Below are 26,609 nucleotides of genomic sequence, written 5' to 3'. Positions count from 1 at the left end.
GGTGTAACCTTTGGCTGGTTGTCCCAGCTTTACTTCCTGAACAAACAATTCTGCACCCTTTGATCATCCACTGCTTGCTTAATCAGATCCCTGCTTCCAAAACAACCAAGGGAAATGGAAGTGTCATCCTCACACACAGACCACATAGGGCTCCTGTCACACGAGGCTAAAAGAGCCAGGCAGTGGCACGTGCCTATAATCCGGGAGCTGAGGAAGTGGAGTCAGGTGGCTCCCTGAGGTTTGCTGGCCAGTCAACCACTCTACTGAGCTAGGCTAGTTCTAGGCCAGGAATAATACCCAAGGTTGTTGTCTAGCTCACACACACACACACACACACACACACACACACACACTGCACACAAATACGCATGTACACATATACACATAAAATCTGTATGAGTGAAAACGGGCTTCTCTCCTCTGTCTTGCATGTCACAGACTTCATGTTCTTGTGGATGATTTCTTATGTGTCCTAATGAAAGCTCGCTGCTGCAGCCTGGGAAGCTGATAGAAATAGTGAGAGTATTTGAAAATAGAGGACTCATGCCATTATAATCCTCATGTATTCCCACAGAGCAATAACACAGCCTATCTAATATACAATGACGGTGTCCCTAAGTCTATGAATTACAGCAGAAAGTATGGACATACCAAAGGTAAGTCAGGGGTTCTTGGCTTTCCTTTCCTACTGGGAATCAACATTTTCTTAAGCCTTTCCTCTTTAATTTCCTCATATTCCACATTAAAAAGACAGCTTTTGTTTTTATGATTCATCCCGACTTACTGAGGTATGATTTCTTTATAGCGTTTTACAAAATAATTAGATGACTTGACATCCCAAAGCCCTTTTCATTTCTTACCATTTAAAAAAAATGTGCTTTAAAGTAATCACGCCAAGTACTGGTCATTCAAATACATATGTACATACATAAGTCATATATACATATATTCACATGCATGTGTGTATATATATGTGTGTGTTTATATATTCATATGTATATATACATGGACACACACCAGCAAGGATATAATGGGGGTGGGAGGGTGTGTATGAGAGAGAGAAGTATATATACACACTTTTTAGTTACATTTTGTTGATTTTTATTTGTTTCATTTTTGCAGGCCAATCAATCTACCACTGAGTTATACCCCCAGACCATTGTATAGAATCTGCCCAAATTGCTCAAGCTAGCCTTGAACTTCTGATCTTCTTGTCTGAAATTCCCATGTTGCTAGAATTATAGGCTTATGCCAGGCTTATGGAAGTTTACCAAGCTATATTTGCTTTGAATAAAATTCATTCTATTAAATGTGCAACTCCATTTAAAATAAACACTTAAAAACATATCCTTAAAGTTTCTCTTGCTAGTAACATAGTGCTTGGCTACATATTGTTTCTTGATCCAGGAATTCTTAACATAGTAACCTTTGTTATTTTTCATTCACAGACTATCCATAAGTGTATGTGTCAGAGAAAAATTTAAATGTAGATAAACAAAAACAAGTAATCCTAATACTCGGGAGCTTGTCAGGTACTATGTATGGTTAACAAGAGCTCTCCTCTTCACAAAGTATCCTCCCTGGCTCCCCTTTTCAATAAGGGGACACCATGATGTGTACCTGGCTTGTTATTGAAGTCCTTGAAATAGGAGTAAGATCATTCTCAAGAGCCTAAGAAACCCTTAGGTAGGCTTCAGTGTCACAGTTTTGAAATGTATTTTGAGAGAAGATCTGCTTTCTAACTTCTCCAAATCAAATGTGTCTTTTTTTTTTTTGGTAGGTCTACTTGTATGGAACAGAATCCAGGGCATCTGGCTGATTCATTCTGTTCCCAGGTTTCCTCCACTTCCGAAAGATGGCTATGATTATCCATCCTCAGGGAGACTTTATGGACAAAGTGGCATCTGCATAACTTTCAAATACAGCCAGTATAAAAAAATAGGTAACCCTGGAGCTTATGTAAAGGGGCAATGTGTTGACGAAGGAAGCAGGAGCCATATAAACAAGGGTGCCACTTCTTCTATTAATCTGTTCATAGACCTTCTGGTGCCTAGATTCTCCTACTGCCTCTGCTGGGTGAAACCTTGAGCAGGATCCTTTACCCAGCCTCAGTTCCTGGTCTGTAAGTGACATTGTTGAACTCTACCAGGGAAAGAATTTCAAATTAATTTGGGGGCTAGGTAAGTAACAAAAAAAAAAATGGGTGAGGCAGACCGATGTTGCACAATTACTGGAGACAGTGACAAACTTAGGTATTGACTTTCCGTTGGATGCCTTCAGAGGCCTCAGTGCTATCATAAACACACAGAAACAGGAAATTACTGATTAGAGATCTCTGTACTTTACATGAGGAACCAGATAGCATGCGTGCGTGTGTGCATGTGTGTATGTCGTGTTGCATAAGAGACAAACCCCTGTTTTTAGATATAGACTCAATGTCAGTTTTTTAAATATTTCTTCAGAACAAATATTGCCTTCATATTCCCAAGATCACACCTCAGCCATAGATAAACGTCTTCTAAGATCTCGTGCTCAAATAGCCCAAAATACTTTTATTTGGCAAATGGCTGTATGGAGGTTAGAAAAGACGTAGTGTGTTTGAGCTTCATGTACAGGAAGCTTAGAAATGTTTCTCACCTAGTTCAAACTTGAGCTCTGTATTAGTCTAGACCAACGTCTTAATCTTCTTAATGCGACAACTCTCTAACACAGTTCCTCAGGTTGTGGTGACCCCAACCATAAAATTGTTTTAGGTGCTACCTCTTAACTGTAGTTTTGCTACTCTTATGAATCATAATGTCAAAATATGAGATGCATAATATCTGATATGCAACCCTGTGAAAGGGCCATTTGATCCCAAAAGGTTGCTCTCCAAGGGTGGAGAACCACTGGTCTAGACTCTAGGCTAGATTCTTGAGGGACAAAAGTGGCAGAATGAATACATATCTACGTGATATTTAGTACAGTAAATACATATCTATATAATATTTAGTACAATGAATACATATCTACGTGATATTTAGTATAGTGATTTATAGCTAATCCGACATTGGCTGTTTACCAATGGGAAGGCTAAGAATCCAGTAGTTGTAGGCTGGTTTTCTTTGCTTTATGTTTAAAAAACACTTATGAGTGAGTACATGTGATAATTGTCTTTCTGTGTCTGGGTTACCTCACTCAAAATGATGTTTTCTAGCTCCATCCATTTTTCTGCAAAATTCAAGAAGACCAGCCTACAAATCACAATCCCAGAGAACTTAGACAACAATGAGGACCCTAAGAGAGACTTACATAGATCTAATCTACATGGGAAATAGAAAAAGACAAGATGTCCTGAGTAAATTGAGAGCATGGGACCTTGGGAGAGGGTTGAAGCGGGGAGGCGAGAGGCAGGGAGGAGAGCAGAGGAAAAAATGTAGAGCTCAGTAAAAATCAATAAAATAAAATAAAAAGAATCCAGTAGTTGTTCAGACCATAAGGCTGAATGTCTCAGTTAGTCTTCAGTACATGCCTGAACTCCAAAGAACTAACCTATAATTTCAGTGAAAGACTGAACTGGACATTGAGAGTTAATGCAAGCAGGCAAAGAGCAGACGCTTCTTTCTTTCACGTCCTTTAGATAGGTTGCCACCAGAAGGTGTGGCCCAGATTAAAAGTAGATCTTCCCGCCCTCAAAAGATCCAAGTTAAAGGTTGGGTGTTCCCACTTCAAATGACTTAATTAAGAAAAATCCCTCACAGGTGGACACAGCCCCTTGGCTTCTGGTCGATTCCAGAGGTAGTGGAGCTGCCAATCGAGCCCAGCCATCACGGCTCTCATCTGACTCGTCATAAGGCAGAGTGCAGAGCTCTACGGGGATGGGGCGTACAAGGAGCTGATTATTCTTCAAGCCGAATGTTCGGCACTGGGAGTTCTTTACCTTCATATAGCACACATAGGAAAGAAAGCAGGTGGGCAACAAGGCAGGGTTATGTAGGAATGAATTTCAGCTCTGCATCGGCAAGCTTTATAATCCCGGGTATGTGGCAGAGTCTCAGTTAATTCATCTCAAAAATGGGAATGGTGGTAGCAACAGAATTTACCTAATAATTACATGAGTTAGATAATTATTAGGTAAATTAGAATTTACCTAATGATTAGATGGGAACGACATAAAACAGCCTGGGGAGAGGGTTTGGATAAACTGATTGCCAGGCCCTGAATTTAAATCCCCAGAATTCAAATCTAACAGCAATGCACTGTAACCCCAACACCCCTACCACAAGAAGGAAGCAGAGACAGGAAAATCTCCAGAAGCTCATGGGCCAACTAGCCTTGGGTATGCCATGCCAAAATGCAGGGAGACCAAGCCTTAAATAAGGCAGAAAGGAAGGACCGACACCTGAGGCTGTCCTCTGACTGCCATTCGTGTGACATGGCAGGCACATGCATATATGTGCACACATCATGGGTGCATATATGCACACATATAAACATTATATACCCCCGCCCCTCCAAAAGACTAAAAATGACATAAAGCCATAAAAAATATGGAGGGTAGGAAATGTTCAATATGCTTCAATTACTTTAAGCACAAGGCATCTGAAGGCTGTTGCTCTAAAAGGGTGGGAGGAATATATGCTTGGGGAATATTTTGTTTCTGTATTTCAATCCACACAAAAATCCATAATATCAGTTTTATGCTTAAATTCTCAGCCTTTCTTTATTGTCTCTCGATTTAGATTTTCAGCTCTTTGTCTCCCAACCAAACATCTACAGCTGCTCCATCCCAAACATCTTCCATCAAGAAATCGTCCATATGACTCATATGTGTGCTAAGTCCGGCTCCTTAAACATCCCTGACCGGAGGCTCACCTCTCTGCAATCTGCCCAGGGACTGGTGTTCTTCCATTTTGCGAAATCCTCTCTTTATACTGATGGTAGGAAAGGCTGTCGCCTTGTTAGTAGGAATCAGGTGGTTGCTTAGAGAAAATGCTCTGGTTACTCGAGACAGAGAAGTGGGAAAGAAGGGAAGCTAGGAGGCCAAAGGGGAAGAGAGACTTCAGGCATCAGCTCCTGCGTTTCCTTGTTCCCTGTGAATGGCTGTAGTTGCCAGCTCAAACACAGGAGCACGTTAGACACACACAGCTGGGCTTCCAGAGACTCAGTTTTAGTTTCTGCTGGGCATAGAGTCACAGCTATTTCCGGAGTCTGCTAGGCAGTCGCTCTGAGTCCTCCTTGTTTTCAAGCCCTTTATCCAACCCTTTCCTCTTTCCCGTGGTGAGAACGAAGACCCTAAGGGAGCAATCATTTAAGTTTTGTACCCCCTTGCTCTTAACTATCCTCATGTTTTCGTACTTGGGTTTATACACATTCCAGCAGCCACCATGCCCTCTCTATAACCCACTCTCCTCGAAACTCTTCAGTGGTTTTTTTTTTCTACTGAATCTGTTCTTTCAAACCTCCCACTCTCATAGACTCTCTTCTTTGTAGCACACAGGCCTATTTAAAAGCTACTCCTCAAGTTTAAACTGTCCATCTTTCTGGTTTCCCCTTCTCCACCCAAATTTCTTTTGACACAACTTCAGAGACTTCAGCGGCTTGATTCTCTTCACTTTGAGTCTTTCTTTTGTCTGTAAGCAATGTCTCCCAGCCGTGAATGCTTGTCTTACATAGCCTTGTGGTCTCCCGTGCTTTTTGCTTTTTTTCCTTCTTTTCTACTTTATAGGGAATTTACCTACAGCCTATGTCAGACACTAGAGATACAGAAACTAATGGGACAGCAAAAGCTGTTGCCGGCCACGGTGCTAATAAAAACCTTCCCTTCCTTGGATGTTTTCCTTCACTGATTCTGGAAGCATAGCCTCCTGGTCTTCCTTCTGATGTATTAAAGTCCCTTGTGCCGGAGCTGCCTCCTCAGGAGAAGAGATTGCTGTATGGTTTTCTCCCCTTTCCTGTATTGCTCTATGTGCCATGTGACATAATTTCAGAAAGCCCTTGGGTGATTTCCAAGGCTGGGATTTCTGCCCCAGACATCTATTGTAATGGATGCACTCAACAGTGAATGGGCTGTTTCACCAAACGCAAGGTGCCAGACTGGTCTCGCCATCTTCGCCCACATACCCACTCTCTCCTTCAAATTCCACACCGTCTCCAAGACGTCATACATTCCCTCTTTCCCTTTCTCCCAACAAACCACCAAATCCATCCGGTTTCAGGTCCTTAAGAGCTTTCAGTTTCTTCAGATCCTCTCCAGCTCTCCCACTACCATAGTCCACACCAGTGTTTTTGTCACAGTAGTGAAAATCTGATATTCCCTACATCCCCTGAAATCCACCCTTTCAAGTTCATCCTGGACGGTATCCCTCAGTTAACATTTATGACCATACATTAGTTTCTCTTTGTTCTAAACTAACACTTTTCTAAAACTCCTCCCACTGACTTCAAAAAACTCAATCATAATAGTGTGACTTATAAAAATCCTTGAAATTGCCTCTAATTCTCCAGCCTTATTATTTCCAGAAGTTTTTTTTCATGGTTAAAACATATATTACTTTCTTTGTGTGGGAGAGAAGGTGTTTGCAGACTCCGGCATCTTTACATTGTTTTAGGATTTAGAAACTATTTTCCCTCCCACTATGTTACAATGCAGTCATGCTGTTGCAATTGTCAGATGCGCAGAGCAGTGGGGGCTTCTACTCCCCAGGGGCTTTTCAGGGATGACCTGGCCGATCTCATTCACTGTTTCTCTCCTCCTGGCCCCTAGACATCTTTACAGGCTGGATGGCTCAAAGCTTGAAGACACCTTTACTAGTACAAACCTGGCAGCGGAGGAATCATGAGCTTCCTTCCAACTGCTCCCTTCGTTACCACGTCTACAATATCAACTACATTAGACTAGATCGCAAATATTCCTTCAGTTCTTACCATGACCATTCCAAATGGTGCGTTTCCCGCAACTCCAACAATCACTGGACCTGTATTGGAGATCTAAATCGGGACCCACACCAAGCCGTCAGAGGTGGGGGATTCATCTGTACCATGAGTTGGCACATTTATCAGTCATTTTATGGAGCAGCTACTCATTATAAAAAATGTGGCTAAGCTTGGGGCAAGGACCTGTGCACTGCCCTTGAAAATACTGGAAATGGAACTTCTTGCCTTGGATCCATTCTCCACATGTTAAAGGTTTCTGAGTGTGCACAGCGTAGCATCCAATAAAACACGGTGGGTCCCCATTTCCCAATCTGTTTAATCAGTAGAAATTTGTCTCCTTTGTATTTAGGAATTAGAAACCCAAATCAAGATATACAAATAACAATAATGGATGGAATGAAAGAGAATATTCTTGCAGTTTGGTCATCTTCAGTGGCCGATCTTGTAGATTAAATTTGATCTCTTCTACAAAGCTCTCCTGACTGTTCCGTTCGAAGAAAATAAAAAGTCTGCTCTCTCTCTCTCTCTCTCTCTCTCTCTCTCTCTCTCTCTCTCTCTCTGTCTTTCCTCCCCTCTTTCTCCTCCCCACTGGTTTATAGTTTTGTCTCGCCATCTTTGCAAGTGCTATTTACTACTAATATATTCTTGAACTGCTCACTTTAATTCTCCATGTCATTTTTGAGGGAAATCATACCTAAGCATGTTCAGCCACCTAGTACAGAGCTTGTCATGTAGCTGGCTAACAATTAAATCACTGGAGGAAGCCAAGCCTATAATCCCAGCTATTCAGGAAACCGAGACAGAGCTGTTGATCACTAGTTCAAGACCGACTTGAAAACAAAGTGAACGCAAGACTAGCCTGGGCAACCTAGTGAGAACTTATCTGACAAAAAAATTAAAAATGTCTGGGAGGTAGCTCAGTAGTGGAGCCTGTGTACAGCACCTGCAAGACCCTGAGCTCCATCTCACTTCCTCTGTAGTACAGTACAGGATGCAAAATGGTGGTGAGATTTGAATTTGACCTCCACCCAATAAAAAAAAAGACACAAAGAAGTTTTATGAATGGTTTTTAGGAAGGACTAAGTGAAGAGATAGAATGAAAACAGTGTGAGTCTAAGTCCATGAATTTGAAGGAAATGCATGTAAATGAAGAAGCAAAAATCAAGGGTGGTCACCTTAGTGTCCGTGTTTCTTTTTCTGGAGTTCTCACCACGAAATACATGTGATGCAAAAGGATAATAATAAAATCAAAAGACCTAACTGCTTAATAAACTGGTAGATGTGGGTTCCAAGATCAAAAGCTGAGAATCGAGCAGAAGTCCCCACACAGTGACTGCACCCAGCACTGACTGACGGAGCAGCGTAGTGCAGTCAGCGCTCACCGTTCATTCTCTTATTTAATCTTTATGGGAATTCTTTTCAGCAATAACTTCCATTATCCCCATTTTCCTGACAAGGTAATGGAGGCCTTCAGAACTGTTTGACTCTGAAGCTGTGCTCTTAGCTGGGATTCCGGAAGACAGTAAAGGAAGTGAATACATACAGGATTATAATTATCTTGAGATCTCGATCCATAGAGCCCAATGGTTCAATGACAAACCATGAAAGAGTTGCTTGTCTTCTTTTCAAAAACAGTTACAAGGTACGGGTATTTTGGATGCTTTCTGCACACTTGGGAATATTAAAGGGTCAGGGGAAAAATATTTAGGTCTCACAGAAAAGTCCCGCGTATAAATAATCTCCATGAAATGGGGACTGTTAATGGAAATTTTAAAGGTGCAAGATGATGACTCACAGTTGGAGAGGGGCAAAACTTGACCCAATTAGACAAAGAAGAATAAGTGAGACATGAAAGGAAGGTTAAAATGGAGGTATTCTCCGGAGCTAAAAATATACACTAGGTTGAATCATCTCCCAACACATAACTCCAAATAGTCTAGAAAACAATACATCCCACACTCACAAAAATACAAACAAATGCCGGGCGGTGGTGGCGCACGCCTTTAATCCCAGCACTCAGGAGGCAGAGGCAGGCGGATCTCTGTGAGTTCGAGACCAGCCTGGTCTAGAAGAGCTAGTTCCAGGACAGGAACCAAAAGCTACAGAGAAACCCTGTCTCGAAAATAAAAAAAAAAAAAAAAAAAATAAAAAAAAAAAAAATTAAAAAAAAAAAAACAAGCAAATTAGGACGCTAGAACAGAGTCAGATCACACAGAAATAAGAGTGTAGAAGCAGGAGACGAAAAGGAGGGTGCCAGCCTGCTGTAGACACACACCTGAAGGGCTGTCTCTGTGTGATTTCCTGTGGAGCAGTTTAAAGGCAGCCACAATGGAACCCAAGTAACAAACAAGTCCCTCTTTCTCAAGCACACGGGACAGGAAAATAGGAGAGGTGTCCTCAGGGAATGACATCGTTAGCAGGAATTCTGAAATACTTCAGAGTACCAAGCATGTTTTCATTCATTTCACTCTGGAAGAAAGGGGTGAGTATAGGACATAATAATGGATTAAATTTAAGTCCTAAACTATGGTTTAAATACTGGAATGATGGACAGTGGGTGAGGGCTCCTCGGGTAAGAGTGTCTGTCTAGTAAAGTTAGCAACCGGGGTTCAATTCCTGGAATCCGCAGTGGAAGGAAAGAACCAACTCCCTAAAGTTATTGCATGTACACACACACATACACACTAATAAATAAAGTAAAAATTAAAAATAAGGGGCTGGAAAGATAGCTTAAAAATTACGAACACTTGCTGCTCTTATAGAAGATCTGGGTTCACATCCCAGAACCCATATAGTAGCTGCAACTCCAGTTTTAGAGGATCCAATACCCTCGTCTGGCCTCCAAGAACACCAGCCACACACAGTCATATATGCAAGCAAAACACCCTACACATAAAATAAAACTTAATTTTAAAACTAAATGTAAAATATTTTAATTAAAAACTCATATCTAAGCTGGGGGTGTATCTTACCAAAAAAAATTATATAAGCTGGAAAATGACTGTGAGGAAAAGAACTTAGAGACTGATCTATGGTAACAAAGTTCTGAGACGGAGTGCCGAGCCATTTCAGCTCTGCCTTCACACTCTCCTAGAAGAGCTATTATTCTCTGTCTGCTATTCTCAAGGGAACTTTTCCTCTGTAAACCCAGATGATTAGACCAAGTGTGGGCTTGTGGTACCAAAGAAAGTAAACCACTGGAAGTAAATTCAGAGTAATGGTCCCAAACTGAACTTGAAGGCTTAGGCCTTGAGTCTGGAAGGAAGTTCTTGTACAGTGTCACTAAGATGCTTGTTTATTGCTAAAGTAGAAACTGCTGGGCTTTAGAGTTTGAGGAACAGTGTAGACACACTACGAGAAAACATTTCCATCCACTCAGACATCAGCTGAGTTCCTCGTGGAGCTCAGGGAGTCTCCTTGGTCAGATATGTTCTGTGACATTTCCCTACATTTAATTCTTTACTAAATGACCCTTTTTGGCTTAGTACAGGTTGAGTAAGCGTGTCTCAGTTGGAGATACTATGGCTATGATGAAACCGAGTGACCCAAAGTGAGTTGAGTTTATTTAGCTTACACTTTTTTTTTAATATTTATTTATTTATTATGTATACAATATTCTGTCTGTGTGTATGCCTGCAGACCAGAAGAGGGCACTAGACCTCATTACAGATGGCTGTGAGCCACCATGTAGTTGCTGGGAATTGAACTCAGGACCTTTGGAAGAGCAGGCAGTGCTCTTAACCACTGAGCCATCTCTCCAGCCCCCTAGCTTACACTTCTGTATCGTAGTCTATCACGGAAGAAAATCGGGGCAGGAACTCAATCCAAGCAGGCACCTGGAGGCAGGAGTTGATGCAGAGGCCATGGCAGAGTCGCCTCAAAGGCATGCTTATCATGTTTGTTCACCCTGCTCTCCTGCAGCACCCAGGACCACCAGCCCAGGGTGGCCCCACCCACAAGGAACTGAGCCCCCCCCCAACAATCACTAATTATGTCCTACAGGCGCTACAGCCTAATGAAGAATTCTCTCGACTGAAAGCCCCCTCCTCTCCAAAGACTCTAGCTTGTGTCAAGTTTACATAAAACTGTGAACTTGCTTATTTTCATGGAGACAGCCTTTCCCTCGGTATAGAAGCAACAAAGACAAAGTAAGTTTGGTACCAAGTCTTTACAACAGAAATAATAATGGAGACATGAATGATGATGCTAATAGTGTCCCAATGACAAGCACTTTGCATACCAACATAGAAGGTGGATCCGAGGAAATAAGCTTGAGAATGTAGCCTGGGATGGAAAAATTTTCACAAGCAGTAACAGGAAGAAATTGGTGGGATGAGATAAAACAAAGAAGTTGTGTTAGGACTTCAGATATCCAGACGTGTTAAAGTTCATATCCAGCTTTAAAAAAAAATAGTGATTGATTTTTGGCTTAATACACTAACAATTTCAACTCCCAAGGAATAGATGTACTAGCTAGAGGAAATTCCAACTCTGAATCTGACTCATGAAAACAAAGGCTCTTTGGGTGAAATAAAAATGATGGGACCCTCAGCGGCAGGTGTGGCTGAATGACTATGAAGGAAATGATGCTGAGTAGAGTCCAGGGTTATAAGATCTGAGACGGAACCACAGAAGCAAGTTTGGCTCAGAGAATGGAGATGCTCAAAGGGAATCCAGCTCAGGATGTTAAGATGGAACAGTGACTCTGTGAGCTTCCCACTAGGAAGAGAGAGCGCCTGCAGAGAAAGCAAGGCAGCTGCACAGTTGCTGTTTTATGAGCTCACTTATGACTTGAGTGACCTGCAAAGCTACTGTTCACAAGAAGGTGCGATGATTAAAAAAACATTTTATGGAGCTGGGGAGATGGCTCAGCAGGGGAAAGCACTTGCTGCATAGGCCTGAAAACCTTAGTTTAGATCCCAGTTGCTCATGTAAAAGTTGGGCACCATGTTGCATGCAATCCCAGCCGTGCTATGATGAGATCAAGAGATGGAGGTAGACAGTAGAGGCTTGCTGAAGCTTGTAGGCTAGCTAGCCTGGACCACATCTGTCAATGAGGGAAACCCTGCCTCAAACCTAGTAGACATATACCAGAGGTTGTCATCTGGCCTCCATATGGTACCATGGCAGGAATGTACCCTCACACACAAGGACATACATACACAACATACAACTACAAAAATAAGTATCTAGAAATACTTTATATTTTTAGTAGAAACTAACAGTTATGAAATATGGATGCTACACAATCTTTGTCTTTTCTTTCCAGTGAAGTAGGTGATATTTAAGATGTGGAAAAATGATCATAAATAATGTAGTCACGATTGCTGCAAAGCAACAACTTTAAGACAACACAGATCTTTACAGTGAGGTTACATTCGCAGGTCTATAAATGAAAGCAAGGACTTCTAGAAGAGCAATGACCTTTGAGGAGACACAGAATAACACAGATAAACAACATCTGAGTTTTTAAAGTCAACTAGAAGATATGTCTCAAATGTCTACCACAGCTTAAATCTCCAGTGGATCTCTCAAGAACCAGGTCATAAGTATGTAGAAAACTATCATCTAGGTAGCCTACAGCTTGTCTGTGAGTCAGGCATCTCAGACGTGATGGAGAGGGAACCCACAGACTCACATGTGCTAGGTAAGTACCCTACCACTGAACAATATCCAAACCTGAATCAGACGTCTCTGGATACCTCTTCTCCATTTATGACCAGAGGTATAAGACTGACACGTTGTAACATTGTCAAAGGTGTACTGTCTTTGATGGCAACCAAACAAAAGCCTTTCTTGGTATCTTTATGATCAACATGATAACAATGAGTGAATTCCCATCACATGCACAGTTCAGTCCCATGTGCAGCTCAAGAGACTCATGCACTATTCAGATGGGAGGAATAGTGGGCTTCCGTCAATTTAGAAAGAGAGTCCAGACACCTTTCCAGTTAAATCCATTTGGTATATTCTATCTCCAGAACGTTAATGTGCAGGAAGGAAGGCAAACAGCCTCTGCTCTGCTCTGCTCTGCCCTCCCCTGCTCTCGGGGGTCTGACAGCTTTCCTTGTCCTTTGTACGTTTTTGACTAACTTCTTAGATTGAATCTTAAGTGCCCCCCAAATGCTCATGTGCTAAAGGTGTCATCCCCGAAGAAGAAGTCCTGATAGGAACTTCTCAAAGGTGAGGTCTTTGTGTCATTTACAGCCATGTTGTGAAGGTTACTATGGCATGTCATTCTCCATCTGTCTGTCTGTCTGTCTGTCTATCTATCATCTATCATATTCTTGCCATAAGGTGAATAATTTTGTTCTGTAATATGCCCCTATCAAGATATGCATGGCCACAGGATCAAAAGCAATGAGACCAATCATTAACTTACCTAAACTCCCATAACTATGAGCCAGAATAAGCTATTTTCTCAGGTATCTCTTATAATAGTGGAGAGTTGGCACAATGATTTGGGGTAAGCATTTGAAAATACTTTCATTTCCCTGACAAATGGATAAGAGGAATAGCAGATCCAGAAGAAGAGATAATGACCTTGGCTTCCCATGGGATGGCATGCTTGTAGTGGATTACATCAAATAATATGAACTATGTTAAGGGCGGATGCAATATTCTCTCTCGACATCAAAATAGAACACAGTGGTCACCAGAGAGATACAGGATGAAGAGACATGCAATGTAGCTGCAGTAGTACAGAAAATGGTCCAGGGGTTCTGGCAGAGGTCTCAGCAGGACAAGGTAAGAGGCTGGAGAAAAGAAGTAGAAAGAAGAGGCCATCACGAGGAACTAGCCGACCCTCTCCTATGCTGGGTGATCTAAGTGTAGCTTTCATAAGAAAACACAGGGAAAGTGTGGAAAACTTACTAAGAGGAGCCAGCGCCTAAGATGATAGAAAGAACAATGGGAAGAGATGAAAATGTTTGTTTCCAAATAGTCCCCCATGGACAAGATAGAGACCTTGTGTAAATGCTGATGGAATAGAGTCTACACTTGCTCAATGTGTTGCCGAGGAGCAGAGATGGAGAAATGGAAAGGTGAAAAAAGTATACTTAAAACAAAGTGCAAAAAATATTGTCATGCATACCTCTTGCAATAACTGTGATCTCTAGATCTAACCCTGGCTTCCCCAGCCGTTCTTCCCACCTAGTCACGACATGTCACCTACCTTCCTTCTTCCTATATTCCCAACATAGTACATTTAACCACCCCCTCCAAGTCATGACTGCTTTTCCAGATGTCAAATATTTTCCTCCAGATGTACATGCACATGGCTGGACCCTTCTCATCATTAAAATCTTTGGTATTAAAATTAATTTTGCCAGTGATCTAATTACTGAAAAGGGGTATTGATGTATGTAATCTCTCTTTTTTATACCTAATGTTTGCTTCATAAAGCAGAATTCTCCAGTATTAAATACATGTACATTCGCAATTATTGTAACATCTGGATTTATTCCTCAGTCACTATATGATGACCTTTTCTGTCCCTTTCTACAGTCTTGACGACATTGTCTCAGCATATCTGTTGCTGAACGGCCAAGTCTTATCATTGATTTAAACTAAACAATGGCCCTCTGGGTCTACAAAAGTTCATTCTTTTCTAAGTTACTCCATTTTAGGAGACTCTGAAAGGCAATCTTGAGAGAAAGAGAGAGAGAGAGAGAGAGAGAGAGAGAGAGAGAGAGAGAGAGAGAGAGAGAGAAAGATGCCCGGACCCAAAAAAAAAAAAAAAAAAAAAAAAATGAAACAAGACAAGTTTAACATGCAAGGCATTTAAATAAAAGTGTCAAGAATATATGTTCATATTTTTAAAAACACATTTTTATACTAAGAACCCAAGATATGGCAAGTAGTCAAGAAATATTTGTTTATATGCCATAAAGCTCACTGGACACTGGCAAAGTATTTCAAGCCTTTGTGTAGGAATACCATGATGTTTAATTCAGATTCCTCTGCCAGCAGTGTCTGAAAGATGCTGACTGACCACACTGGGGCAGAAAGGATGTCCTGTATGTAAACTTAGAGCCCCTGTGACTTACATGATGAGGTTTATTAGAATCATACTCTACACCAGCCAGTGGACATCTCTTGGTGTAGCCAGACACAGCTTCTGTACAAATTATTCTTAGGCATCCTGCCAGCACTTATGTGAATATGGTTCTTCCCAATGAACCTCTTTTGATACAGATGTGTCCAGGCCTGTGAGTGAAGGCCTAGACAGACTATCAGCTATTCCAGAGGCTGAGGCAGGAAGATCATGAGTCCAAGGCCTGAGTGGATTGCAGGGTGGGTTCCAGGCCAGCCTTGGCAGTTTACTGAAACTCTGTCTCAAACTAAAAATTAAGGAGAGGCTGAAGATGTAACTTAGTGTACAATGCACGGAGTTCAATCCCCGGCACTGCAAAATAAATACATATCCACATATGTATGTATGTCTTCATTTATATATAAAAAAGTAACCAAACGAATGTGCTTTTTTCATTTGAATATTTTAAAACCTATCCCTTCCTCTCTTCCTTCCACCCTTGCTGCCACTTGTCTGTAGAAAATGCTTTCAGAAGCCACACACCAGGCAAAACCACCTCCTCTTCCTGTCGCACTGACCCATGTCCTGTGCCTCTGCCAAATGTCCTTCAAAGCAGCAGCATGACTGCCTGCCTTAGGGTGTCTAGACATCCTAAGAGAACAGCCCAGCCATCTCTAACCCCACACCCCCCTTCCTCAGTAACTCGCGCCTGTCTTCATCCCTTTGCACACAGCCCTTTCCATATGGATTATTTATTTCTTATAATACTTGATTCTGTTGCTGTTGTGGCTTGCCCATATTTTTTCCAAGCTCTTTGGATGAAGCGTTAAGTGTGTGTGTGTGTGTGTGTGTTACTTGAACCAATTAAAAGTGCTTCCCGGGAGACCAGAGGTAAATTTGGGAGAGATCATAGCATAGTGTAACAGTTTTGGAATCACCCGAGCATGTTAGCAAACCTGACTCCAGTGACCCTGAGCAATTACTTGCTGTGTGACTGTGTACGAACTACTTAACCTCTATGCCAACTTCCAAGTGGAAAAGCAAGCATATTCATAAAAGGGATGAGGTAATTAAATAAAATAGTTCAGGGCTTAACATTTAATGCCTTTCCTCTGTCTTCCATTTTCAAATGCCAGGAAAACAATCAATATGAGCTATACTAATTAATCATATTAATGCAGAGATTCAGGGGAGCCAATTCTCTATCTGAGCTGCATTTTAACTACCGACTGCATGAAGAAATCTGTCCAGCAGATTACCTTAAATAGAATAAGGCATTGCAAAAGCTATTTGAATTGCCCCCCACCCCTTGGCATGCGGATGGTGTTTTCTCAATAACAAATAAAGGAAATTCAGTCAGTTCTACTTTGCCTCACACTGGAAGAATTAAGTACAGAAGACGGCAATTAGGGCACATTTGTAAATCTTACAAATACCCATTACGACTCTTTTCAAATGCCTTCAGCATGCCTGTTTCCAACACGGCTTTAACAACCTGGCTGAAGGGCAGGTTGCAATTATTTCCAGAACAAACAAGCATGAGACTGTGAGAGCAAAAGGGACCCTTCGACTCCAGGACTGTCACTTCCGAGCTACGTGAGACTCACAGAAATCCTCAAGGACATGATTTCATATCTGTAAAATGAAGATAATTAAGAGGAAAAGAGTACACACACAGTTCTTTAAGCAGATACTCAAAGTGTATGAAATCCTTCCCTTCTGTAGGAAAAGGTAGCTGGATCAAAGTGCCTATTCTGACTCGGGTTGCTAAGCGACACCATCTCAGGTGTACAAGCACACACTGTTGGAAGACAAAAGGACTTTGTATCTAGATGTTAGGCAGGCAGACGATGGTCAACAAATATCTGTCAGTTTGTTTTGGCTTTGAGAGAAGTACTTTGTGTACCCAGTACCCAGCCTAGGGTCATCTTCATAACCTTTGCAGGTAGGAAGCTCCTGATTGGCTGGGTCTCCAGCATCCTCATCAAATTCCAGAATCCCATCTCATTCAGCACCACTGTGCCTCATTTCCTGCGGCACAGAGCTCTCTGCAGAAAGCGAACTCTTGGGTGCATTTGCTTTTAGGTGAGGTTTTCAGTCTGCCTCACCGTGACTGTGTTTGAGATAGACTTGAAGGAAGAGTAATAGCCCAATGACTATCATAAATTGGAATCAATCCCCTAAGAATGTATTTATACATAATCTGAAAATTGACCTGTGTTTATTTTTTCTGTTTTGTTCAAGAAGATGAGAATAATCTTTAGAGGCCGCTGACTTGTGGGGAAGGGGCAGCTTTGAACTTATGAGACAGAGTTGGTCTAAGAGGATGGGTCATCCAGTTGTTAGGGGCTAGGGTTCAAAGTCACATCAAATCAGGAAATAAAAAGCTCATCTGTGTTTTTTTAAAGACTTACTTTATTTTTATCTGGAGTGTGTGTGTGTGTGTGTGTGTGTGTGTGTGTGTGTGTGTGTACATGTGTATGTGAAGGTTCCCTCTGAGGAGAGGAGTGTATTTTATCCCCTGGAGCTAGAGTCACAGCTGGTTATGAGTTGCCTAACATAAGGACGGGAATTGGCTTCAGCTCCACCAGAAGAGTAACATGTGCTTTGAATCTCTGAGCTGACTCTCCAGTTCCCTCAACTCTGTTGGGCCTGGAGGTTGAGGGAAATGAGACAAACTAAAGGGGGCCTGAAGCAAGTTTTGAAAGATAAGTGTTAGGCTCTTTATTTGGTGGTGGTTACAAATCTATACACATTTAGAAAATTTATTAAATTATATTCTCAAAATGACAATACTTGGCTATATATAAAAACTTAGTTACTTTAAAAACTACTTATTCCGTCACCCAAACAAACCGGTGTTCACTTATGTACATCCTAGCGCACATTTGCCTGTACATTTTGGTGTGTTTATACAAAGAACAACATCTTTTTTAAAAATTAAATGTAACTTAGTTTTGTATTTATTTTTTTATTTTCTATTCCCTTACCTGAAACTATATTTTAACCACACAAACCAACAGCCTCCAACGAAGCTTACTTCATAAAACCCAGAGGGGAAAATAGGCCTGGGGAGGGAGAAACAGGAAACTCCTTTGACTTGTACAGCCTCTGGGATCTCATTATTGAGGTGTTAACAACCATCACACACTTAGTAAGGCCCTGCTCTATAAAGATTGGATTGCAGCATCTGCCATTGGTAATTTAATGGCAACCGATTGCTGAGAAAGCCGCTGGAGGCTCCAGCTGATGCCTGTGAATGCAGCCCACTTGTTTCTGGAAAGGTACCTGGTGCAGAACCCTCTGCATCTGGACTTTTGACCGACTCGTTAAAGGAGACGACTTGGACAAGACAACAACCTCATTACTTCCTCCAGAGGTGAAGCCATGGTTTTCCAGGGTTTAGGATTCTAAATCCCTGAGAACTAGCACAGTCTTGTCTGTACAAGACCTCAGAGAACAAGAAAGGACTCCGGGTACAAAGTCAAACCAGTCCTCCTGTTTCCATGGCTGCCAGCCTGGAGCCCGGACTGTTGGACAGGCGTTACCTGCCTGGCCTCTGCCCTGGGCGGTGCCTGTGGCCGCGTGAACAGGTGACTCTGCAGCCCAGGGAGGTGCTCTCCTGTGAGGGAAGTAAACAAAACTTCTAACCATGACGTAATCTGTCTCTAGGATAGCTGGTTCCTGGAGACCTGGAAAGAAGTTCTGGAAACAGCCAATTTTGGTAGGAACAAAATAATTCCTCTCGACTAGCACAGTAACAACAACAATAGCGAAACACTCAACGTGGTGATTCATTCAGAGCGGGGCCGGGCGCTGAGGACCGTCAGTATACAGGGGTTTAATCAGAGCTTCCTTGAGACTCAGATTGATGCGTCTTTGAGAGGGAGGTCTGGGAACCAGGGACAAGCTGGTCCATGCTGTATGCCCTGCGGGGGGTTTTCCCCCCACACCCAAGAAGTCTGGCCTGTAGCTAACTCTCAGCCCCCTCCTGATCCAAGTGGGCAGGAAGGCCTGGGTTCTTTAGGGTCAGATCGAAAAAAAAAAAAAAAAGACTCACCAAGCAGGACTGACTGTTCCTGGGTTCTTGTACGTTGGGGGTGGATAGAATCACTCACTCTGCAGGTGTGTACAAATGAATGTAATTCGGGAGAAACAGAAGCCGGGCACACTGGCAGCAGCAGAGAGGTGACAAACGACATGACAAAGCAAAGCTCTACAGCACTGCTGTCTGGAGCCATTTAGCTTGGCCCGCGGCCCTGTGCACCCCAGACACTCCGAAGGGCACGGCTGGATTATCCCCCTCTGCACGATGACTGGTGTCCAAAGTGAATCATCAAGAAAAGGTCAAACTGTGTTCAGAACATTTTGTTTAAGAAAGGCAAAGTACTACATAAAGCATCTTAGAGAAACTACTTTCCAAAATGAAAATTTTGAGTTGGCAAATTTAGGTGGCATTATGCTGGCTTTAAACATTATTTTTCCTTAAAATATGGGATGTATTTCAAGTTACAATATTAAAAATCCCATCTAAAGAGAACTGTTTTATTTTTTTATTTATTTTTATTTATTTATTAAAGATTTCTGTCTCTTCCCCACCGCCGCCTCCCCTTTCCTTCCCCCTCCCCTAATCAAGTCACCCTCCCTCGTCAGCCCAAAGAGCAATCAGGGTTCCCTGCCCTGTAGGAAGTCCAAGGACCACCCACCTCCATCCAGGTCTAGTAAGGTGAGCATCCAAACTGCCTAGGCTCCCACAAAGCCGATACATTCAGTAGGATCAAAAACCCATTGCCATTGTTCTTGAGTTCTCAGTAGTCCTCATTGTCCACTATGTTCAGCAAGACCAGTTTTATCCCAGGCTTTTTCAGACCCAGGTCAGCTGGCCTTGGTGAGTTCCCGATAGAACATCCCCCTTGTCTCAGTGTGTGGGTGCACCCCTCGTGGTCCTGAGTTCCTTGCTCGTGCTCTCTCTCCTTCTGCTCCTGATTTGGACCTTGAGATTTCTGTCCGGTGCTCCAATGTGGGTCTCTATCTCTGTCTCCTTTCATCGCCTGATGAAGGTTAATATTCAGGAGGATGCCTATATGTTTTTCTTTGGGTTCTCCTTCTTATTTAGCTTCTCTAAGAACCCGAATTATAAGCTCAATGTCCGTTATTTATGGCTAGAAACCAAAATATGAGTGAGTACATCCCATGTTCTTCTTTTTGGGTCTGGCTTACCTCACTCAGGATAGTGTTTCCTATTTCCATCCATTTGTATGCAAAATTCAAGAAGTCATTGTTTTTTACTGCTGAGTAGTACTCTAATATGTATATACTCCATGCTTTCTTCATCCATTCTTCAATTGAGGGGCATCTAGGTTGTTTCTAGGTTCTGGCTATTACAAACAATGCTGCTATGAACATAGTAGAGCATATATTTTTGTTGTATGATAAGGCCTCTCTTGGGTATATTCCCAAGAGTGGTATTGCTGGGTCCAGGGGTAGGTTGATCCCGAATTTTCTGAGAAACCGCCACACTGCTTTCCAGAGTGGTTGCACAAGTTTGCATTCCCACCAGCAATGGATGAGTGTACCCCTTTCTCCACAACCTCTCCAGCAAAGGTTATCATTGGTGTTTTTGATTTTAGCCATTCTGACAGGTGTAAGATGGTATCTTAAAGTTGTCTTGATTTGCATTTCCCTGATCGCTAAGGAAGTTGAGCATGACCTTAGGTGTCTTTTGGCCATTTGAACTTCTTCTGTTGAGAGATCTCTGTTCAGCTCAGTGCCCCATTTTATAATTGGGTTGATTAGCCTTTTACAGTCTAGTTTCTTGAGTTCTTTATATATTTTGGAGATCAGACCTTTGTCAATTGCGGGGTTGGTGAAGATTTTCTCCCAGTCAGTGGGTTGCCTTTGTGTCTTAGCGACAGTGTCCTTTGCTTTACAGAAGCTTCTCAGTCTCAGGAAGTCCCATTTATTCAATGAGGCCCTTACTGTCTGTGCTGCTGGGGTTATACGTAGGAAGTGGTCTCCTGTGCCCACATGTTGTAGAGTACTTCCCACTTTCTCTTCTATCAGGTTCAGTGTGTTCAGACTGATATTGAGGTCTTTAATCCTCAATTGAGTTTTGTGCATGGTGATAGATATGGATCTATTTTCATTCTTCTATATTTTGTTCCTCTCCTTCCTGTCCATCAGAGCATCCCCTTTTAACTGCCAGGAAGTGAATTGGTTTCCCTTTGCCCCATGAAAGTCTTTATCCAGAAAATCCTCCAGCATCACTCACGTTGGCAAACAGCCTGATGAGACAGATATGAGTTCATCTTGGAAGGGCTCCCTCTTTCTGGGATTTTAGTTGACCTAACCTCTCTACTTCCATGGAAACTCAACACCTTTAAAACATAATTTTTGTTATTTCATTGGGCTAGCTCACTCATTGCACTAGATATCCTGTGGTCAACTACATCTCACCTGGGGTGCACATGCTGTGTTTCCACTCTTAGAGACCCCTGTTACGGGGCTGCAGAGATGGCTTCACAGCTAAGAGAACTCACTGTTCTCACACAGGACCTGGCTTTGGTTCCCAGCACCCCCCTGGCAGTTCACACCCATCTGTACCTTCAGTTCTAGCAGATCCCATGCCCTCTTCTGGCCACCTTGAGCATTACACATACTACACGTCGTGCACATACATATATGCAGGCAAACACTCATACACATATAAGAAAATAAATATATCTTTTTAAAAGCCCTCTTCAGTGTTATCTGAGTATTTTGTACATAGTGTAAAATAACATGTGAAACTTTAAAAAATAAATCGTTTTTGAATGAGGCAGTAATATTTGACATGAGTTTAAGTTGTAATGAATGCAAAATATCTTCAAGAAAAAATGTAGTCTATATTCATATTTATTTAATGCTTATAATATTCATCCATAGGAGTTATAATGACCAGGAAGGAAAAGGCAGCCATGTGTACTGAAGTCCTTACAATGCTAAGTGTCTTGCTCTACAGTGAACACACTATACTAATGAAATCATTTCATGGCTGTGAGGAGCTGGGAGATAGGTACCATGCTCCCCTCTTCTAGGAAGGATAAAGACTGAGAAAGGATGAGGGGAATGGCCTCAATGCTCATAACTGACATGTAGGAAAGCACTATTCAGTTGCTGGGTCTTGCTTCTCATAGGGGCTTCTTTTCAATGCACGTCAGCTTTGGGCTTTTCTGAGAACAGTTTTCCTGGACCAGATATCCCTTCCTCAGCATAAGCCTTCCGCGTTTCCCAAGGATGATATAGACATGCTCCAAAGTAGGCCAGCCGACTTGACGGATGCTGTTTTAGCTTTCTCAGGTGACATTCTTACTGCCTGGGTCTCAGATCTGAACAGCGACAATTTGTAAGATAATCAGGATCAGCAGTGTATCTGCAGCAACAGTAGCAGCGGAGCCTCATGGGACTTAAACGTCTTGCTTTGGCTTCATTAGCATGTCAGCTGAAGCTCTGAGTTCACTGCTCAGAGATTTAAACACACTCTGAAATGGAAGCATATACGCTAGCAATCAAACCTGGCCCATTGCTGTCCTTTGGTTTTCTTGTTGCTGCTTTTAAATTAGAGCCCCTACCGTCGCATGTTAAATTATTTGCTGTCATTTAGAAGCAAACAGAAATGTAGGAGGGAAAAGCCAGTCATTTCACAGATTTAGCGGTGGAGATGTAGGATTTCTTGGTGCCAAACTAGATTCCATTTTCTCCGAGCGTGTTCATGCAGGGTCTAATGGCGGAGCAGGCTGAGTGCTTTGGCATGGCGTCTCATCAGAGATATTACTGAATACGGATGAGTGTATCTTAGAAGATTTTCTTGAGGCATCATCTCTAATTCTTTCTTCATGAAAATGTGCTTGTGCAATAAATGACATAAATTTCTCTTCATAAAATAAGAGTTTTAGGAAGTGAAGTTTTATAAAATCCTTTAGTATTTCTGCCTGAGAGCTATTATTATTCCCAGTGAGAGAGAGGAGCAATTATTCTAAAAGCATAATACTTGGAAAAGGAATTATCTTCATTTTTGTGCCTCCTATAGTTTTGGTTTATATCTAGATATATACACATATATGCTTGCTAAGTAGATAGAAACATATCTTTTTTTTTTTTTTTGAGGCAGGGTTTTTCTGTGTAACAGCCCTAGCCCAGCTAAACATGTCTATGTAGCTGTATGTGTATACATATATTCACATGGTGCACACACTCACTGTGCAAGGTTAGCCTATATTTATTTACGAGCCAAGCTAGGTCCCTCATATGAATTGCTATGCAGATATTTCCTGGCTTGGTTTTCACATTCATTGTGTCTCTTCCTCTTTATAAAAATAAGGAGTGTAGGAAGAACTGAGCAGAACATACAGTAAAATGTTTTTTTCAGAATCAAAGTAGAATCCAGGTAAGAGTAGGGCCTCTTCTCCCTTCCACCCAGACACCCACGGCCCTTCCCTCTGCGTCTGAAAACACCGTGTCCCCATTTCGAGCTCCTTGAACCAATTCAAACAAAAGGTCATTGCAGACAACAATCCAGTCTGGCTGTTTTCCCTTACTGTATTGACCAGCTGGGTTTTTTGTTTTTGTTTTTTGTTTTGTTGTTGTTGTTTCGTTTAATAGCAATCGGAGTGTTTGTTTCTGTGTCAGAAGGGTGCTGCCTAAATCCTGACCAACGCTGAGCGCCAGCCTCCATGACCACTTTTAACACTATGATTAAAACACGCCCCACCCCCTTCCCCTCATTAGAAAGCGACAGGACAGACTGGCGGAAACAACAAAAAGACAGCCACGGACCCCTTCCTACGGAAACATTTTTCGATTATACTGGAAAAAAACAGCAGCCACGAGGGAGAAAATGCATCGATCTTTTCGTTATTTTTTTTTCCCTTGTTGCTAGGACGTAGTCATTATTAAAGGAGACTTGTTGCCTAGGTGAAATCAACACAGAGTAAAGGAATGGTGCGCCCCCTGCTGACCGAGATACACAGGCTGTTGGATTAGATTGCGGGGCGGTTTTCTTATTTTTTTTTCTTGTTTTTGTTTTGCCTTCTCCACCCCCATCCCCCAGTTTAAAACAAAAGAGGCAATTAGACATCTTTCTCAAGCAGCTTTAGATTTCATCTGCAAATTTATATTGCAAGGATATCAGAAATGCATATGAAAAGATCCTGGAGGGTGTGTTTTTGTTTGTTTGCTTTGGGTTTTGTTTTTTTCCCCCTTTTCCGTAGGATGAGACACTCAGGGCCCAGGTCTCCTGCTGCCTTCCTTCTTTACCCCTTGGTTTTGAACTTGTGCTGAGCCTGGCATTGAAAACAGCTCTTGACTTGCTAATTTCCATGTTTGGTCATCTGAACTTATGAAAAATTTCAAGACTTATAAAAAGCACTTATATTAATAACGAGTAACTTTTGATGATCAGTTATTAGTCACAATAAAAGAGAGAATCCCATAGAAATGTTGGTGTCTTTCACCTTGGGGTAATTGGACATTTCTAGCATTAAAACCAAGAAGGTGCAGAGGAGAACCAGTCAGAGTGAAGATATACAAGCGAACACAACTGAGTACAATCCGTGCAAGCAGCTCGTACCTGACTGAGCCCAGCTCAGCTGCCAGGTTAAAGAATTACTAATATATTAACCAGCACACCAGAGTTGAAATTGTGGGCATGGATTTAATCAACCAAAGAAAAAATGTGAAGGGGGCTGAGAAACAGGGACATTTGGGGTACACGACCAAGGCTGTTTAGTGGTATGTTAATGGGGAGTGAGACAGAGCAGCCAAAGAAAAATTATCAGAAGACAAGGGAATTTTACAGGAAAAGTAGTCAGTGTCGAAGACAAGAAGTCAAGAAAGATGAGACCTGATTACTCCAAGAGAATTTTAGTACAGTGGTGAGGGCGAAATCCAACTTCCGTGGGAGTTTAAATGATAAACATGAAGGTAAAGATAATACAGGGAAAAAAAGCAACAAACACTGTAAAAAATATTATAGTGATGTGCACAGAGCAGCAGAACAGCTCTCAGGAAGAAGGGACAGAAGTTCTGTCTCCTAAGATCCCCAGCCTGGAGACTGCGGGTTAATACGGGAGCACCAATGGAGAGAGAGAGACATGAAGGAGCCCCAGAGACTGTGGAGAGAAAGAAACACCAAGCGACCAAGAGAATAGTTATATCCTCAGCAGTTGAAATTCCTGAGCACATTTCAGAAACTTAAAACAAAAGTAAAGTAATAAAGGTAGATAGAAAGAAAAATAAAGCAAAAACTTAGGGTGAAAAAAAATACAGGTCTAGACAGCTCATGCACTTTATACCATGGCCTTGGAAGAGACCCCGGCCAGCTCGATGTGGTAGGCATGGCTCTGGCCCTGCCCTTCTCTCCCATCCTCTGCATTGCTAAAACTCATTAGACTTTATTCCTAAAGCTAGCCACCAAGGTCTGGTCCCTTGTTTGTCCACTTGCTCCTCTTGAGGCCAACTGCCAAGGTCCAACTATCAAAGTATTGAATCCAGCAATCAAGAGCCCCTTTGATTCACCTAATTAGCATGCCCAATTAAAACTAAACACCTCATCCTAACACCGGGTTTCCCCATTTGTTTTTATAAACTGCCATGTTCCTGTGGGCCATTTCTGTCTCCTTTCTACTCACAACCAGTCCTTTGTCTTACGTCAGGACACATACCCCTTCCCCCTCCATCTTATTCCCTTCTTCTTCCCTCTGGTCCTCTACCTCCTGTCTCTGTCTCTTATTCCCTGCCCGCTGTCTGTCTGAGGCAAATAACCCTTCTTTGTGCTGAGAACTTGGTCTTGGGAATCCTGGACCAGTAACAACCAATCTCTCACAGCCTCCTCAGTGGGTGCAGTCTAGTCTGATGACCAAAACCCTAGTTTCTCACTTCAAAACATGAAGGATCCCTTCAATTTTGCCCTTCCTCTTCCTCAACTGCCCAGTGTAGGGTTTTTTTTTTTTTTTTAAGTCTGAGCCTAATCTAAAGTAAGCCTCCTTGGTTACATTCCATCTGCCCTACGTTTACAGAGATGTTCCTCTACACTTTGAACATTCCTTTTTGAGTTAAACAAACAAGCTTGGCTAACTGTAGGCAGAAAATGAATGTTAGAGGACTTTGAGAATGGAAGGGAAGGGTAGATGAAATAGATTCAACTTCCTTCCAAAGATGCAATGAGAATAAAGTCATACTCAAATCCAATGTCAAAACTGAAGCAATGAGTTAGGATTCTTCGGTTTATGTTATAGCACCTAAGGCCAGGGGTAAAGTGCTTGGAAGAAAAGCAGAAACTAAAGTTGATTCACTAGACCGTGCTTGACTCTTCTCCTTCCTATAGGAGCACGCACAAACAAAGGAAGCCCTGGGACTACTGAAGACATTCCTTAGCTTGGGCGACTGCTAGACCTCTGGGAGGTGGGCGGTTGTTCTCCCAAGCTCGCACCAATGGGACATCTTCAGCACCATCACAGGCTTTCAACCTTGAGTTAGGATGTATTTGTGGAAGCATTCTGTAAGGGCGCTCTGCAAGTCTAAAAATACACCAAGCCCCTTACCAACGGCATGCATAGCAACAGCCTGCTTGTCAGTTCCTGGAGAAATACCGTTAAACTCTTCCAGGCGTTGGCTACAAAAA

General features: G+C 42.1%; 1 protein-coding gene across 8 annotated transcripts in view; it reads left to right on the top strand.

Annotated features, from left to right (window-relative positions):
- Dnase2b (deoxyribonuclease 2 beta) overlaps positions 1–7,578 on the top strand; it is a 37,791-nt gene extending 30,213 nt beyond the window's left edge. For all 8 annotated transcript variants that reach the window (XM_050160117.1, XM_050160116.1, XM_050160118.1 and 5 more), the window contains 4 exons: positions 575–656; positions 1,781–1,942; positions 4,722–4,919; positions 6,746–7,578. In XM_050160117.1, coding sequence (XP_050016074.1) covers positions 575–656; positions 1,781–1,942; positions 4,722–4,919; positions 6,746–7,083 — 780 coding nt within the window. In that variant the 3' untranslated portion in view covers positions 7,084–7,578. The remainder of the gene's footprint in view (positions 1–574; positions 657–1,780; positions 1,943–4,721; positions 4,920–6,745) is intronic.
- The last annotated feature ends 19,031 nt before the right edge of the window (positions 7,579–26,609 follow it).

This window comes from Alexandromys fortis, unplaced genomic scaffold (assembly GCF_014885135.2).
Source record: "Alexandromys fortis isolate MF-2015 unplaced genomic scaffold, M_Fortis_MF-2015_v1.1 scaffold_124, whole genome shotgun sequence".
NCBI classification, from domain to species: Eukaryota; Metazoa; Chordata; class Mammalia; order Rodentia; family Cricetidae; genus Alexandromys; species Alexandromys fortis.
This window is presented reverse-complemented; position numbering and strand designations above follow the sequence as displayed.